The following is a 15,052-nucleotide window of genomic DNA, read 5'->3' as shown; positions in this document are numbered from 1 at the left end:
ATTTATATAAAAAATTAATTCTTATTAATATTTTTTTTATCAATTAATCAAAAATAAAAATAAAATAAAGAATATATTATATTAAGAATAAAATTAAAAGTAATAACTTATATTAAATTAAGACAAAAAATTATATTATATTTATGTATATAAAAGTATATATTAATTTTTTTTAATTAAGTATTTTGAAAACATACAATGTTTTTCAGCAAAGATTTTTAGATTTATTTCTTCTTAAATACAATTTACTTTAATTATATTATTAATTAATTGGTATTAAGTAAGCAGATAATATTTCTTATTATTAATTTACATTATTGGAATTTAATTTTAAATTATTAAATTTATCAGATGAAAAGCTTTTTCTAATAAATATGTCTTTTACTTTTTAAGAGTAGTATTTTTATGCATTTTCTTTAGGATCGACTTATAGTATTTTTTATTAAGAAAGCCATTCATTTATTCTTTATTCGATTTCTGAATCAAAATTTATAAAATAGTTCATTAAAATTTATATTAGAAATTTTTATTTTTTTTGTATTTTTAAAATATTTATATTTATTTTTTAAAAAGTAAAAATGAAAAAAATTTTTATATATAATAAATTTAGCTTTCTCTATATAAATACTATTATTTATTTTTTAAGAAAATATACTTAAAATTGATGTTGTAGTATTATTATTATAATATAAAGAATACAAATATAAATATTTTAAATTATAATAGCCAAATTAAAATGTAGAGAATAAAAATATAAATAGAGATATAATATAAATAAAAATAAAAAAAAATAAAAAAAAATATAAATATAAATATAAATATATAAATATATATATAAATATAAATATAAATATTTATATAAAAACTAAAATAATTATAAATAAATTAATATCAAATAATTAATATTATAGATCATAATATAAATATAAATATAAAAAAAAAATATTTAAAATACTAATTTTGATTATATAAAAAAAAATTATAATTTTATAAATAATAAAATATTTTATACTATTAAATAAAATATATAAATAAAAATTTCATATAAATATTATATATATATAATAAAACATTTTTATAATATTAAATATTTAAAAAATAATATTTTTTATTTACATTTTATTTTTATTTAAAATAAAATATAATATTTATTGTCTATATTTTTTAAATATAATATATTTATAAATAAAATAAAATTTGTATATAATTTTTTTAAAATAATTAAAATTTTTATTAAATATTTTTTTTTTAATAAAATTTAATAAATTTATTAAATATGCTGCTTTTTAATATCAGATTCTTATTTTATTTAATTAATTTATATTTAAGAAAAAATTTCATATTATATATTACAAATAAAAATATTAATATTTTTTTTTTATATAAAAAATAAATACTTATAAAAACATAAAACTCTTTATATATATATAAAAAATATTAAAAAAAAATAAAGAAAAAATAAAAAAATTAAAAAAAATTAAAATAAAATAAAAATTAAATTAAATTAAAAAAAAAACATATAAATAAATATATATATACAAAATATATATATATTTATATATAAATTTATATATATATTTATATATATATTTATAAATAATAAAGAAACAATTTAATAAATAAATGGATAACACAAAATCATATTCAATAAATGGTTCTCTTTTCAGAACAGGTGAAAGATATGAATCAAATAAACTCTTAGGCTGTGGTGCATATGGTTAAGTTGTTATGGCAAAAGATAAGTAAACTAATAAGAACGTAGCTATAAAGAAGCTCCATAAAATTGAAGATATTGTTGATGCAAAAAGAGTATTGAGAGAAATTCGAATTTTGCGTAATTTATTACACGAGAATATTCTATAGCTTTAAAATATTCTCTATGATGATCATGACGAAGAATAAGAATTCGGAACAATATATTTAGTAACAAATTATATGGAAATAGATCTTTATCAAGTAATAAAATCTAACCAACCTTTAACTGATTAGCATGTTCAATATATAATATATTAAATTTTGAAAGGCTTAAAATACATTCACTCGGCAAATATTATACATAGAGACATTAAACCTTCAAATCTTTTAGCAACTGAAAAATGCGATATTTCAATGTGTGATTTTGGTTTATCAAGAAAAATAGAAGACGAAGAATAAGAAGAATAATAACTTGTAAAAAATAATTAATAATTATATATAAATTTATATATATAAATGTATATATATATTTATATATATATATATATATATATATATATATTTTTATCTTATAGTTAGGTTAATTGACGGAATATGTAGTGACTAGATATTATAGAGCTCCTGAAATTATGCTTAGTTCACATCTTTATTCAAAAGCAATTGATATGTGGTCTTTAGGATGCACTTTTGCGGAATTAATTACTCATTAAATTCTTTTTAAAGCTGATAATTATATTAAATAAATAAAACTTATTTTTGAAAAACTTGGAATGCCTTCAGATGAGGATTTATCTTTTATTGGAAATTAGAATGCTAAATAATATGTAGAAAGCCTTTAAAAAAATCCTAGGGTATCCGTGAAATCATTTATTAAGTATGAGAATCCTCTTGCACTTGACTTATTAGATAAAATGCTGGAAATTAATCCTTCAAAAAGACTTACAGCAGAAGAAGCTTTAGCACATCCTTATTTAGAGTCTTTACATGATGAAATAGATGAGCCGAAGTTTGAAGGAAATATTAACTTTGATTTTGAATCCGATTAAAGTATTACATCGGAATAGTTAAGAGCTTTTATATTGGAAGAAGTAAATTATTATAAAGCTTTGAATAAAGAAAATAGTATAAATATTTAAGATGCTTTAAATTTGTGTAAGAAAAAAGAAGAATAGATTAAAAAAAATTAAAATTAAAATAAAAAAGACTGATTTTCTTATATTTTTATTGGATAAAAGGAAATAAAAAAAAAATTATTATTAAATAAAGGAAAAAATTTATTTAAAAAAAAATAAAAACATATTTATCTTATTAGTTAGAGCTTATATTTAATTTAAAAATCATTTTTTATTTTTTTCATTTATATAATTTTTTATTTTACTTTCTGTGTAATGTTTTTTATTTATAAAGCATATATAAAAATATTAATATATATATTTTTAATCGTTATAATATTTGTAATAATTATATTTAATTATTACAAATATTTTTTATTGTATTTTTTATATATTATATATTATTTTTTATTACATGAATATAATAATTGATAATTAATAATTAAAGCTTTTATAATAAATATTAAATTAAAAATGAATTTCGATAGATATTTTAATTTTTTTATTAAGTAAAATAAAAAGAATAAAATTAATTATAATATTTTTTTTATTAAATAAATATAAATAAAATATGAATAGTTTAAATATTTAATAAAAATTAATATTTTTTAATAAGTACTTAATCATTATATATATATATATATTTATTTTTATCTATATTAATTTATAATCTTTATAATCTGGAATATTTATTTTTTTATAAAAAAAACTATCAAACTCTTTTAGTCTATAAAATTTAAAATAAAATTAAAATAAAAGTAAAGTAAAGTAAAGTAAAGTAAATAAAACATATATACAGACAACATATATAAATAACAATTTTATATGAATTTTAAATTATTTTTAATAAGTCTTTTGTATATAATTTTTATTTTTTTTATATATATTATTTATTAATTTATTTTATAATAATAAATAAAAATAAATTATATAAAAATAATTTTTTATTCTCATTTAGATTTTTATTCACTTTACAAAGGAGAAGGATTATCAAAGAATTTTTCAGGATTTTCAAAAACATCAATAAATGCGGTTTTTATATATCTAGCCTTACCTCCGTCAATAAATCTATGGTCTACAGTAAAATTACAATTCATAACCTTCGCAATAACAATCTACCCTTTTCTAACAATAGGTTTATCAATAACTTTATTCAAGACAAGTAATGCAGGACAATTCATAAAATTACAATGGGGTGCGACAGCATCTACAATGCCTAACATACCTATAGAAGTAACAATTGCTCCCCCGAAATTATTTTTATTAATACCTAAGAAAGGTAAATTTAAACCGAAATAATAAGAAAACCATTTAGTTAATTATAAAATAACACTCACAATAAAAGGAGGAAAATATTACAAGGAATTATTTCTTTTTTTATGTATATTATCTCCTTTAGATTTCTTTATTTTTTCACTTTTTTATTTTACATATTTAGCTAATTCAAGTACACTTAATTCGTCGCATTTTCTTATTGTTATTGCTCCTAAATCCTATTCATATATAAAATTTAATATTTTTTTTATATATTTACATTTCCATTATCTATATCGATTAAGCATGTAACATCTACAGTTTCAAATGGAACAAATTTTCCAAACATTAATTTTCCATTTATTATTAGTCTGGACTAATCTAGAATATTAGAAACGGCTTTTATACCAAAATGAGTTAAAGTAGGTTTCACCTCATCTGGTTTATAATTACTTAAAAAATCTAATACTTTTGTGCAATCAATTTCCATTTTTATGTGTATTAAACCTTCTTTAGGTTCTTCCCATGTAGCTATTTGGATTTTTCTTCGAATATTATTACATTTTCCACCAGGAATAATGTAATAAATAAGCATATTGAAACCTAAAAAGCCAAAGAAAAGCATTATAAATCTAAAATCATATAAAAATCCATAGGAAAGGATTGAAAACATTAATGCATTTTAGAAGACACTCATTTTAAATATGTAAATATATAATTATTTTTAAATTTATTTAAAATATGAAATAAAATATATTTTATATTTATTATATTAATTATTTATATTATATTTAATATTTTATTATTATAAAAAAATTCTTTTTTAAATTAAATAAAAGAAAATAAATATATGGGTTATAAATTAAATTTTTACGTATGTATAATAATTATTTTATATAAATAAATATAATTAATAATATCTAAGATATATATTATATTATATTTTATTTTTATTTTTTTTTAATAAATATATATATATATATATATTATTTTTTTTTAATAAAAAAAATAATTTTCGAATGATATTTATAATGTTTTAATTATAATATTGATATTATAATAAGTATTTTAAAGGATAAATTTATTATTAAATATATTTATCTCAATATATAGTTTAATTCTAATATATATTATTACCAGTTCACAATATATATTTTTATCCTAATATATATATTTACCAGTTTACAATATATATTTTTATCCTAATATATATTTTATTACCCGTTGTCATTAATAAATGTGATAATAATAATTAATTATAATTTTATAAAAATAAAAATATTTATATTAAATAATTAATTTAATAATTAAAAATTTATAATATTATTTGCAAATAAATTAAAAAAGATTATATATAATATCTAAAAATTATAAAATAAAATAAATATACAATATTTATACAGTATAAATAATATAAAAAAATATTAATTTTTGACTATTAGTTAGCTAAAAAAAGATATGAACTTCTTTATAAAAATATTAATTTAACAAATATTTTAAAAATATAAATATTATTGAAATTTAAATTATTATGATGTACATTATAATTTAATTGATATTTAAGTAAAAATATCATTCTAAAAAAAAATATATTATGTATAAATTTGTTTTTATTTTTATAAGAATTAAATTAATTAAAGTTAAGAAATATAGATTAGAAAAGAAAAATAAATTAATATATCGATTTAAATCAAAAAAAAATATATATTTTAAATATTATATAAAATAAAATAAAAATAAAAATATAAGTATAATATATATATTTATTATATATATTTTTTTTATATATATATATATATTTTATTTTTTTTGATTCTTTTTATGTTGGTTAATCAAATTTACTATAAAACATTGCTATAATAAATATTTTTTTTATTTAACTTTAATTGATTTTTTTATATAAATTTATCTTTTTAAAATTAATATATTTATCTTTTATTTTTAAAAATAAATTAATATATATAATAGATATATTTTGATAAAAATACTTATATTATATTTTTATTTTTCACAATTTTATAAATATTTATCCTAAGTTAATTTAAACTTAAATTATTTATATTGACATATTTTAAATCATATTTAATTTTCTAATTTTTTAAAAAATAAAATATTAAAAATTATAGCTTTAATTTATTTAATGACTTTAATATGTAATAAATTAATTTTTCTTCTTATTAAATATCTAATAATTATTTTTTATTAAAAAAAAATATATTTTCTAATTATGGATATATAAATAAAAAAATACAATATATATTTTATATATAAAAGAAATCAATTTTTATTTCAATTTAATAAATATAAATATAAATATAATATAAAATAAAATAATATATTAAATATAATATAAAAATTTAATAAAAAACTTTAATAAATAAAAATATTAAAAAAAATAAAAAATATATTATATAGAAAAATTAAATATATTAAAAATGATATATAAATTTGAAATTTTTTTAAATTAGTAAAATAAATTATTTTTTAATTTTTTATATATAACTCCTTTTAAAAAATAATAAAATATAAAAATTTGAAGATAAAATAATATAATAATAATAAAGAATACAACAATAAATAAAAAAACTAAGTATCCATATATAAGATTAAATTTTATAATTATTTAAAAATAAAAATATAAAAACAATAATATCAAGCTTCATTATTTGATAATTTTTCAATTAAATGTTTTTATTCGCTTTCTACTTTTTAAATAGACTCAAATTCAGTTGAATATCTTTCTAATTCTGCTTTTTTTTCATTAAGTAAATTATTTAATTCCATAATTTTTTTTTTTCTGTTTTCAGATTCAGTTTCTACTTTATTTCTTTCACCTATAGCCCTTAGTTTTTATTATTCGATTTTTTTTGCATAGTTTTCTAATGTTTCTGTAATTTAAGTTATTGTTTCATCTAAACTAAGTACTTTTTTTATAAATTCCATAGATTCATTTTTTAATTAATCAGTTTCTCGGTATTTTTCAGGTTCTAAAACGCAAATTTTATTTTCTTCATCAAATGTAATTTATACTTTATCACTCATTTTTTTTATTTTTTTAAATATTTTTATTTTATTTATTAATTTATTTTTTTTAACAAAAAAAAAACATAAAGTTATGATTAATAAAAATATAAATACAAGAAAATAAATAAAATAAAATAATAAAAAAAAAGAATGGAAAAAAAATAATAATTTTCTTTAAAAGATAATTGCAAATAAAGATTAAAAACAGCTCTCGAAGATATAATGCGATAAAATAAAACAGTTTAACAATATATTCTAATAACCGACCAAAATTCATTAAAAATAATAAGTTCATTAATGAAAATGACCGAATTATTAGAATTAAACATAATATCGGTTGAAAAAATTGACAATGAAAGACCTAAACACTCCAAACATCATGCCATATATTTTATTTCCCCATATTAAGATTCTATAGATTTATTATTAAACGACTTTCCTTAAAAAAAGGGAGAAAATTAATATGGGAAAGTTCATTTATACCTCACAAATAGAATAGAGGAAAATTTAATGTCTAAAATTGCCACTAATAAATATTTATTGAATCGTATTTTGACTTTTAAAGAATTTAATTAGGATTTTGCTTGTAAATTCGACAATATTTTTAATTTAGAAGTATTAGATTCCTTAAAAACTATATTTTCAGAAAGCGGAAAGGAATATAAGAATAAAATAATGGAGATATCTGACAAAATCAGTACAGTGATACTTTCTTTCGAAAGGATGTTTTCCATAGAGATATTTTATAATATACACGAGAATAAAATATCGTAAACAATAGCAGAATAAATGAACGAAAGACTAAAAAATATACTAAATTAGCTCCAAAGCGAAAATTCAGAATAAATAAATAGAAAATCCGGTAAAATCACAGTTTTAATTCTAGATAGATCTTTTGATGTTTTGACTCCTTTTTTAAGAGATTTTCATTATTAACCTTTACTTTATGATGTTTTGGATATTAAAAATGATATAGTTGAATATTGGATTAATGAAGGGCCAAAAGAAGTATTAAAAAAAAGTCAATTAAATGAATAAGATGAGCTTTTTAAGAAATATAGATTTGCACATATAGGAGAAGTTATGTCAGGGATTGGTGAATAATTTAATGATTTTGTAAAAATTAATAGTACTGCTAAAGTTTAAATGGCAGGAGGTGTTATTGAAGATTTAGATTTTGGGAAAATGTAAGAAATTATTAGAAGTATGCCTTAATATTAGGAATAGTTGGCAAAATATAATATGCATATGAAATTAATAGGGGATATTTGGAAAGTTTTCGAAGATAAAAATTTAAAGGATTTAGGAGAATTGGAGTAAAATCTAAGTACTGGAATAGATGGAAATGGGGAAAAAATAAAGGAAAAGGCTATTTATGGATAAGCTTTATAGATTATATAGAATGACATTTTAAATGATTATGATAAAATTAGACTAGTTTTAATATTAATACTTACTATAAATATAAATGAAAAATAAAGGAAAGATTTATTTAATTTTATAAATACAAAACATTTAAAAGCAGTAAATAATTTAGTTTGGCTTGGAGTGAATCTTTAGAAATCTGCAGATATGAAAAAATAGACGAAAAAAATATAAAAAGAAATGATAAAAAAAGCAAAAAATAAACTATAAAGCTAAGCTTATGATTTAAATAGGAATACTACTCAATTAGAAATTCTAGTAAGTGAAATTATTGAGGATTTTAATAAGACTGCTAGTTTTAAAATACCAAATAAATTTAATAATAATATTTAATTTTAATCATTTAATATAAACGAAGATTCTTCATAGGGCAAAACTAATAAAATTCTATAATAGAAAAATAAACTAGCTAATCTTTTAGGAGGAGAAGGTGAAGAAGATGAAGTAGGTAATAATATGTAAAAATTAATAGTTTTTATAGCAGGAGGAATTTCTCATAGTGAAATTAGGGCATTAAGAAATTTAGTAGAAAACTAAAATGAGTTTTAACTTATAATAGGTGGCAGTTAGTTTTTAAATTAAAATGAATATGTAGATGCTTTGTGTGATATGAAATGTAGCGAGATATGAATAAAATATTATTTATATATATTAACAAATTGTTAAAAATTTATATATTTAAATATTTACAGATTTATAAATTGATATATGTTTATATTAAGAAATTTATATATTTTTATATATTTCTATATATTTAGAAATTCTATAAATGGCAAATATATTTTTTAATATATTTAACATATGAATTTGGATAATAACATTAGTAATTTAAATTATTTTTTAACATTATTTATAATATTTTTTTAAATTTTTATATTAATAATTTAATATATATAATAATGAAATTCAATATAAAAATAATAAACAAAAGTTACCTTGTTTTTTATTAAATAAATTTATCTTTTTAATTTATAATTTTATTTTTTATTTAGTTATTTATATAAATATTAAATTCAATTGTATAAAAATTTAATTTTATATTATTATAAATAATATACATTAATTTTTTTATTCGATTGTAAAATATTTTAATCTTATATAATTAAAAATTAAAGAAAATAATTTTAAATTAATAAATAATTTTTCAATTAAAATTTAATAAAAATATTAAATTAGTATATATTATAATACTAGATTATAATACTAATAATATAATTTTTATTTATAATATATATTTTATTTAATTAAATCTAAACAAATATAATAAGTATAAAAAAGTAATATTATGTATATATATATATATATATATATATATATATATATATATATACATATTTATATTTATCAATTTTTTTAATTATTTATTTATTTTTTTCTTAATGGCGCGAACATTAAATATTTTTTTTTATTATTTATATATAATCTTTAAGAGAAAAAAAATACCTCTAATAAATAAAAACTTAATTAAGAAATTTTTAAAAATATATTAAACAAAAAAATATGAATTATAATTAATTAGATTTATCTGAATTTTAAGGTCCAGAAGGAATGTAGAAATTAATGAAAATGACTGAAGACATTTACAAGAAAATGCAACAAGATTAAAATCCTAGTAATGTTAATAATATCTCATTATCTGATAGCGAGGAATTAAAAGCTAGAGAAGGTTGCACTTTAGCCTATGATGCATTAAATATAAAATTAATATCTTATGAAAATGATTTTAATCCATTAATAAATTAAAAAATGGAATTCAAACCTTTATATGTGCATTAGATTTATGGATAAAATGAAGAAATTGAAGGATATGAGGGTTTAAAAGTTAATATTTTTATTTTGGCTGGTTCCTTGGAGACTTTAGTGGAATTTTAATACGAAAAAAAATTATAAAATTGCGAAGATTTTTTAAAAAAATTAAAGGAGTTTTGTTTTTTGGAAGGTTTTGAGACTAATAGGAAAAAATTTTTGGAAAAAATAAAAGAAGAGTAATTTTTTAAACCTAAAGGAGAATTAATATATGAATATAAAGTATCAAATTCAGAAGAAAAAGAATAAATTTTTTAAATATTTTATTTTAATTCTAAATTGCATCATTTTTTGGAAAACTATAAAAAAAAATTTCAAGTTTTTCTTAAGTTTTTTATTGAAGTAGCTTCTTTTGTAGAAGAAAGCTAATATTGGCATTATTTTCTTACTTTTAAGTATAATACTATAAATAATTCTTATACTTTTGTTGGATTAGGTAATAAATATGAATTTATGTTTGATTCTTAAAACTCGAGGCATCGAATTTCATAACTAATGGTCCTTCCCCCTTTTTAAAGAGCAGGTCATGCCTCTTAGATATTAAAATAAATGTATGAACATGCTCAAAAAGATAGTAAATGTAACGAAATTACTGTCGAAGATCCTTCTTAAGACTTCTAAATTGTTCGAGATATCGTATAATGTGAATTTGTTATAAAAAATAATTTCTGGGATTGGGTATAGAGCGTTAAAAAGATTAATAAGGTTGAAGAATTGGAGAAGATAATGATTAGTAATATATAAGAAATTTTCTAAAAAACAAAAATTCCAAAATAATAAATTTAAAGGATTTTCGAAATTTTAATTTTATCAAAAATTTTAGATTTTTAAAAAAATAACGAAAATGTAATCGAAAAATTCAAAGAAAAATATATCCAAAAAATGAAAGAACTATTTGAAATAAAAAAGATGAAAAAAAAAATGCCAATTATTGTTTTTGAAAATGTTCCATTTAAAGTTGATATTGAAAGTGTTTTGTAATAAAAAAAATGTAAGAACCTAATGAAAATTATTATTAAGAACTTTATGAAAATAATTTTTAATAATTTAAAGTTGTTATTTAAAAGTTAAAATACTTATATGGAATATGATATTTTTTTTATATGTTTATTATATATATAAAAAAATATATATATATAAAAATTTAATATTTTAATTATTTAAAAAATATTTTTAAATGATAAATTTATTATATAATTTTGAAATTATTAATTAATATATTTAATTATTTATGTATATTTAATGTATATTTTATGTTTATGTTTATGTTTATATAAAAAAAATCAATTATATCTATCGTAATTTTATTAATATTCCTAATACTAATATGAAGAGTCTTTTTCAGGTTTTATATTTCTTAAACTTATCTAATAATTTTACATTTAATTTTAATTTTAGTCTAATCCTTCATCAACATCGTTTTTTTAATTTTAATATTCATTATCAAATAAATTAAGGTTTTCTAATTCAATTTCCTTTAAAATTAATATTTTATTAATAAAAAAAATAAAAATATTTTAAATATAAATACCTTTTATTTTTTTAATTTATATTTTCTGCTTAATGATTATGCTTTTATTATTTAATTAATTGAAATAAAACTATTTAAATATAAAATATAAAATATATTTTAATATATTTAATATATATATATAATTATATAAATTTATTTAATATAATTTTTCTATAAATATTATATATTTCAATTATTATCTATTTATTACAATTTATTATATATTTATTATTTAATTTTTGTAAATTTATGTATTTCTATTTTCAAATAATTTAAATTATTTTTAGAATTTTTTTATTTTTTATTTTATAATATTTAATTTTAATTCATTTTTTTAAATAAATTATAATATTTTAAGTATTAGTATTTATGTAAATTATATATTTTATTTTACCATATTATAAATTCTAAAATGATAAAAGTTAATTAAATACCTATTACTATACGTTCTAAAGGAAATTTTTATTTTAAAACTAATTTTCCAATAACTAAACCAAAATTAAAGAAACATAATAAAAAAAAAGATACTATTTCAGGAAAAGATTCATTTATATTTCCATTAAACCCATTACTTAATCTAAAATACTCAATTAATAACCAAACAAATATAAAAACTACATAAAGAATATCTGTAATATCCATATTAGTAATTTTTATCTATATTTGTATATTTATATAGAATTTTATTTTATATATTATTAAAAATATTACTCTAATAAAAACAGTTGTCATCATTAAATAAAAATAAAGAATTGAATAATATACATTAAAATACATTAATTTTTATAAAGCTAAACTTGAAACTACAGCAGATTCTATTTAATTGAAATTTATTTAATTTTATTTTTATTTTTTTAAAAAAAAACCTTTAAATTTAGTTGGTTTTGGCTTTGAATATTTACAAGAAGTATATATGGGATGATGTTTTAAAGTTTATTTTTTAAAATTTTTATAATCTTTATTATCATTATCTGATAAATTATCGATATTATCAAATATATCTTGATTCATTTTTATATTATTATTTATAATAATTTATATTTTTTTATTGATAAGTTTTTTAAAATAAAAATTTAAATTTATATATATTAATATATTTTTTATTAAAAAAAATAATATTATAATAATATATTTAAAGTATATAATAGTATAAATTTTTTATAATTATTTATTTTATTTATATTTTTTAAAATGTAAATGAAACTATCATTTTATAAACTATAAAAAATAAATTTAAAAAGTTTTATTTCTAATATTATAAATGTAAATTATTTTTTCTTAAAAATTTATATATTATAAAAGTTATTTTAAAAAAATAATATATATATTTATATATATATATATACATATATATTTATTAAATTTATGTTATTTTTTATAAACTAATTATATTAATTATAAAATATCTATATATTCATTAAATTTGAAAATTTTATTAATAATATATAATATTTCGTTAATATATTTTATTTTTTTAAAAAAACTATATTTTCTTAGTAAGATTAAAAAAATAGAAAATATAAATACTAAAAAAAAATATTTATATAATAAAATAAAAATTATATAAAAAAAATGTCATCTAATTGTTTAATTCATAATAAAGATAAATTAAGATAAAGACAAATCAAATAATTTACTAATATAACTTAATAGTAAAATTAAATAGAATAATTAATATAAAATTTACAAGAAAATAAACAAAAAGAAAAAAACACATCATTTATAAATAAAGAATAAAAAAATTATTTTATTAGAAGAATAAGAAGTGTAAATATAAATAATAAATAAAAAACAAATAAATAAATTGATACGAGATAAAATAACATATTCGAATAAAAATAATTAATAAAAAAATAAAAATATAGTTTTGATAATATAAATAATTAAAGCAATTCTAATTAATATTTTGTAAAATAATTAAATATTAAGAAATTAATGCAGCATAATTTAAAAGATAAAAATGAAAAAAATAATAAAAATTATAATAATAACTAAGAAAATATAAGTTAATTTAAATAATAAGTTTAAAATTAAAATTATAATAAATAATAAAAATAATAAAAAAAATAATTATAATAATAATAATAATTTTGTTAGTAATAAAATAATTTTTAATAAAATTTATATTAATAGTAAAGTATGTATACACTTTATCTATTTAATTTTATTAAAATTAAAAAAAACATAAACATACATTATATTTGAAAAAAAATAGAATTAGAAAGACATCACAAGAACAATATTCTACTAGTATAGTAAATTTAGATTAATAATAAAAAAAAAGGATAACAAAAATAATATTCAATAATTAAAATTTATAAGAGTAACAATTAGATGAATAAGAAATAAAAAATTACATAAAATAAGTATATATTATATATAAAAAAATAAATATTAAAATTAATATATATATATATATATATATATATATATAAATATATATATATATATTTTTAATAATAATAGTTATCCAATATTTTAAAATAAATAAACTTTTAAAAATACAATAATAATAATAATTAAAATTTTTAAGCAAAATAAAATTCCTAATAAATAATTTCTTAATAAGAAATAATATCAAAATAAAATTTTAAAAGTTTATTTTAAGATAATTAATTAGATTAGAAAAATAAAATCAAAATCAAAACAATTAATCCTTATAAATCTATAGAAAAAAAGTGTACTTCTGAATCTAAAAAATAAAAATAATATAGCTTATTTTCTTTAAAAAATGAAATTGAATAAAATTAATAGAATACTATTAATTCTTCTTTTATTAATGATGCTCTAACTATAAAATCAGAGTTTTAGGCAAATAGTTCTTTTAATTAAATGTTCTAAAATGAAAAAGATTAGGATCTGAGTTCTATAACATGTAAATATAGCTTAATGAAGGAAAATTCATTTATTAGTTCTTATGTTTTTTCTGATTTATATTTAAATAATTTAGAGTTAGATTAAAATTCTATAAAAATTAATAAAAATAAAATTGGAAAACCTCCTACTTATAGAAATTTATAAAAATGAATATTAAAAATTAATTAATGTATTAAAATTATTATTTGTATTTAATATGTGTATTCATAAAATAAAAATATAAATAATTTCAATTATATTTAAATTTTTATTTAAAAAAAAAAAAATTTAATATATATTTTATAAATATATATACATTAAATCAAATAAAATACATATAAAGAAACAAAACAAAATAATCACCAAA

The 15,052-nt window shown here is 14.7% G+C and overlaps 5 protein-coding genes across 5 annotated transcripts, besides 55 other annotated features; 3 read left to right on the top strand and 2 right to left on the bottom strand. All coding sequences in view use genetic code 6, as the record gives it.

Moving 5' to 3' along the window:
• Window positions 1-744: 744 nt before the first annotated feature.
• Window positions 745-936: a microsatellite.
• Window positions 764-854: a microsatellite.
• Window positions 771-803: a microsatellite.
• Window positions 813-854: a microsatellite.
• An 87-nt stretch (window positions 937-1,023) lies between the features above and the next one.
• Window positions 1,024-1,096: a microsatellite.
• Window positions 1,097-1,168: 72 nt separating this feature from the next.
• Window positions 1,169-1,230: a microsatellite.
• A 198-nt stretch (window positions 1,231-1,428) lies between these two features.
• Window positions 1,429-1,504: a microsatellite.
• Window positions 1,439-1,528: a microsatellite.
• Window positions 1,463-1,515: a microsatellite.
• Window positions 1,465-1,511: a microsatellite.
• Window positions 1,475-1,516: a microsatellite.
• Window positions 1,518-1,595: a microsatellite.
• Window positions 1,544-1,595: a microsatellite.
• Window positions 1,596-1,598: 3 nt separating this feature from the next.
• On the top strand, window positions 1,599-2,903 carry IMG5_170070 (mitogen-activated protein kinase 3, putative; the record flags this gene model as incomplete). Its single annotated transcript, XM_004029895.1, has 2 exons — window positions 1,599-2,169; window positions 2,271-2,903. The coding sequence occupies exons 1-2, from the start codon at window positions 1,624-1,626 to the stop codon at window positions 2,901-2,903; spliced, it is 1,179 nt and encodes a 392-aa protein (XP_004029943.1). The 5' UTR covers window positions 1,599-1,623.
• Window positions 2,189-2,257: a microsatellite.
• Window positions 2,904-3,175: 272 nt separating the features above from the next.
• Window positions 3,176-3,219: a microsatellite.
• Window positions 3,220-3,536: 317 nt separating this feature from the next.
• Window positions 3,537-3,575: a microsatellite.
• Window positions 3,558-3,594: a microsatellite.
• Window positions 3,563-3,594: a microsatellite.
• A 66-nt stretch (window positions 3,595-3,660) lies between these two features.
• Window positions 3,661-3,702: a microsatellite.
• Window positions 3,666-3,715: a microsatellite.
• Window positions 3,716-3,757: 42 nt separating this feature from the next.
• On the bottom strand, window positions 3,758-4,758 carry IMG5_170060 (hypothetical protein; the record flags this gene model as incomplete). Its single annotated transcript, XM_004029894.1, has 2 exons — window positions 3,758-4,300; window positions 4,342-4,758. The coding sequence occupies 2 exons, from the start codon at window positions 4,756-4,758 to the stop codon at window positions 3,758-3,760; spliced, it is 960 nt and encodes a 319-aa protein (XP_004029942.1).
• Window positions 4,757-4,830: a microsatellite.
• Window positions 4,814-4,867: a microsatellite.
• Window positions 4,820-4,867: a microsatellite.
• Window positions 4,868-5,152: 285 nt separating this feature from the next.
• Window positions 5,153-5,193: a microsatellite.
• Window positions 5,165-5,278: a microsatellite.
• Window positions 5,207-5,277: a microsatellite.
• A 536-nt stretch (window positions 5,279-5,814) lies between the features above and the next one.
• Window positions 5,815-5,854: a microsatellite.
• Window positions 5,816-5,872: a microsatellite.
• Window positions 5,820-5,868: a microsatellite.
• A 423-nt stretch (window positions 5,873-6,295) lies between the features above and the next one.
• Window positions 6,296-6,351: a microsatellite.
• Window positions 6,352-6,356: 5 nt separating this feature from the next.
• Window positions 6,357-6,414: a microsatellite.
• Window positions 6,358-6,416: a microsatellite.
• Window positions 6,359-6,415: a microsatellite.
• Window positions 6,362-6,411: a microsatellite.
• Window positions 6,366-6,471: a microsatellite.
• A 225-nt stretch (window positions 6,472-6,696) lies between these two features.
• On the bottom strand, window positions 6,697-7,120 carry IMG5_170050 (intraflagellar transport protein, putative). Its single transcript, XM_004029893.1, has one exon. It carries the CDS (start codon window positions 7,101-7,103, stop codon window positions 6,714-6,716), a length of 390 nt encoding a protein of 129 aa, XP_004029941.1. The 5' UTR covers window positions 7,104-7,120; the 3' UTR covers window positions 6,697-6,713.
• Window positions 7,106-7,153: a microsatellite.
• Window positions 7,154-7,202: 49 nt separating this feature from the next.
• Window positions 7,203-7,253: a microsatellite.
• On the top strand, window positions 7,219-9,140 carry IMG5_170040 (syntaxin binding protein 1, putative; the record flags this gene model as incomplete). The annotated part of the gene is made up of 3 exons (XM_004029892.1): window positions 7,219-8,522; window positions 8,907-8,958; window positions 9,070-9,140. The coding sequence occupies exons 1-3, from the start codon at window positions 7,236-7,238 to the stop codon at window positions 9,138-9,140; spliced, it is 1,410 nt and encodes a 469-aa protein (XP_004029940.1). The 5' UTR covers window positions 7,219-7,235.
• A 95-nt stretch (window positions 9,141-9,235) lies between these two features.
• Window positions 9,236-9,266: a microsatellite.
• Window positions 9,267-9,336: 70 nt separating this feature from the next.
• Window positions 9,337-9,386: a microsatellite.
• Window positions 9,383-9,434: a microsatellite.
• A 15-nt stretch (window positions 9,435-9,449) lies between these two features.
• Window positions 9,450-9,501: a microsatellite.
• Window positions 9,502-9,626: 125 nt separating this feature from the next.
• Window positions 9,627-9,662: a microsatellite.
• A 29-nt stretch (window positions 9,663-9,691) lies between these two features.
• Window positions 9,692-9,716: a microsatellite.
• Window positions 9,717-9,753: a microsatellite.
• A 45-nt stretch (window positions 9,754-9,798) lies between these two features.
• Window positions 9,799-9,851: a microsatellite.
• A 405-nt stretch (window positions 9,852-10,256) lies between these two features.
• Window positions 10,257-11,519, top strand: IMG5_170030 (hypothetical protein; the record flags this gene model as incomplete). The annotated part of the gene is made up of 1 exon (XM_004029891.1): window positions 10,257-11,519. The coding sequence occupies one exon, from the start codon at window positions 10,257-10,259 to the stop codon at window positions 11,517-11,519; it is 1,263 nt and encodes a 420-aa protein (XP_004029939.1).
• Window positions 11,428-11,460: a microsatellite.
• Window positions 11,520-11,544: 25 nt separating the features above from the next.
• Window positions 11,545-11,589: a microsatellite.
• A 425-nt stretch (window positions 11,590-12,014) lies between these two features.
• Window positions 12,015-12,060: a microsatellite.
• Window positions 12,023-12,061: a microsatellite.
• A 1,086-nt stretch (window positions 12,062-13,147) lies between these two features.
• Window positions 13,148-13,183: a microsatellite.
• A 153-nt stretch (window positions 13,184-13,336) lies between these two features.
• Window positions 13,337-13,401: a microsatellite.
• Window positions 13,402-13,863: 462 nt separating this feature from the next.
• Window positions 13,864-13,919: a microsatellite.
• Window positions 13,868-13,918: a microsatellite.
• Window positions 13,920-14,232: 313 nt separating the features above from the next.
• Window positions 14,233-14,280: a microsatellite.
• Window positions 14,281-14,989: 709 nt separating this feature from the next.
• Window positions 14,990-15,027: a microsatellite.
• Between the last annotated feature and the right edge of the window lie 25 nt (window positions 15,028-15,052).

The sequence above is a fragment of the Ichthyophthirius multifiliis genome, assembly GCF_000220395.1.
Source record: "Ichthyophthirius multifiliis unplaced genomic scaffold scaff_1120509251254, whole genome shotgun sequence".
In the NCBI taxonomy this organism is placed as follows: domain Eukaryota; phylum Ciliophora; class Oligohymenophorea; order Hymenostomatida; genus Ichthyophthirius; species Ichthyophthirius multifiliis.
This window is presented reverse-complemented; position numbering and strand designations above follow the sequence as displayed.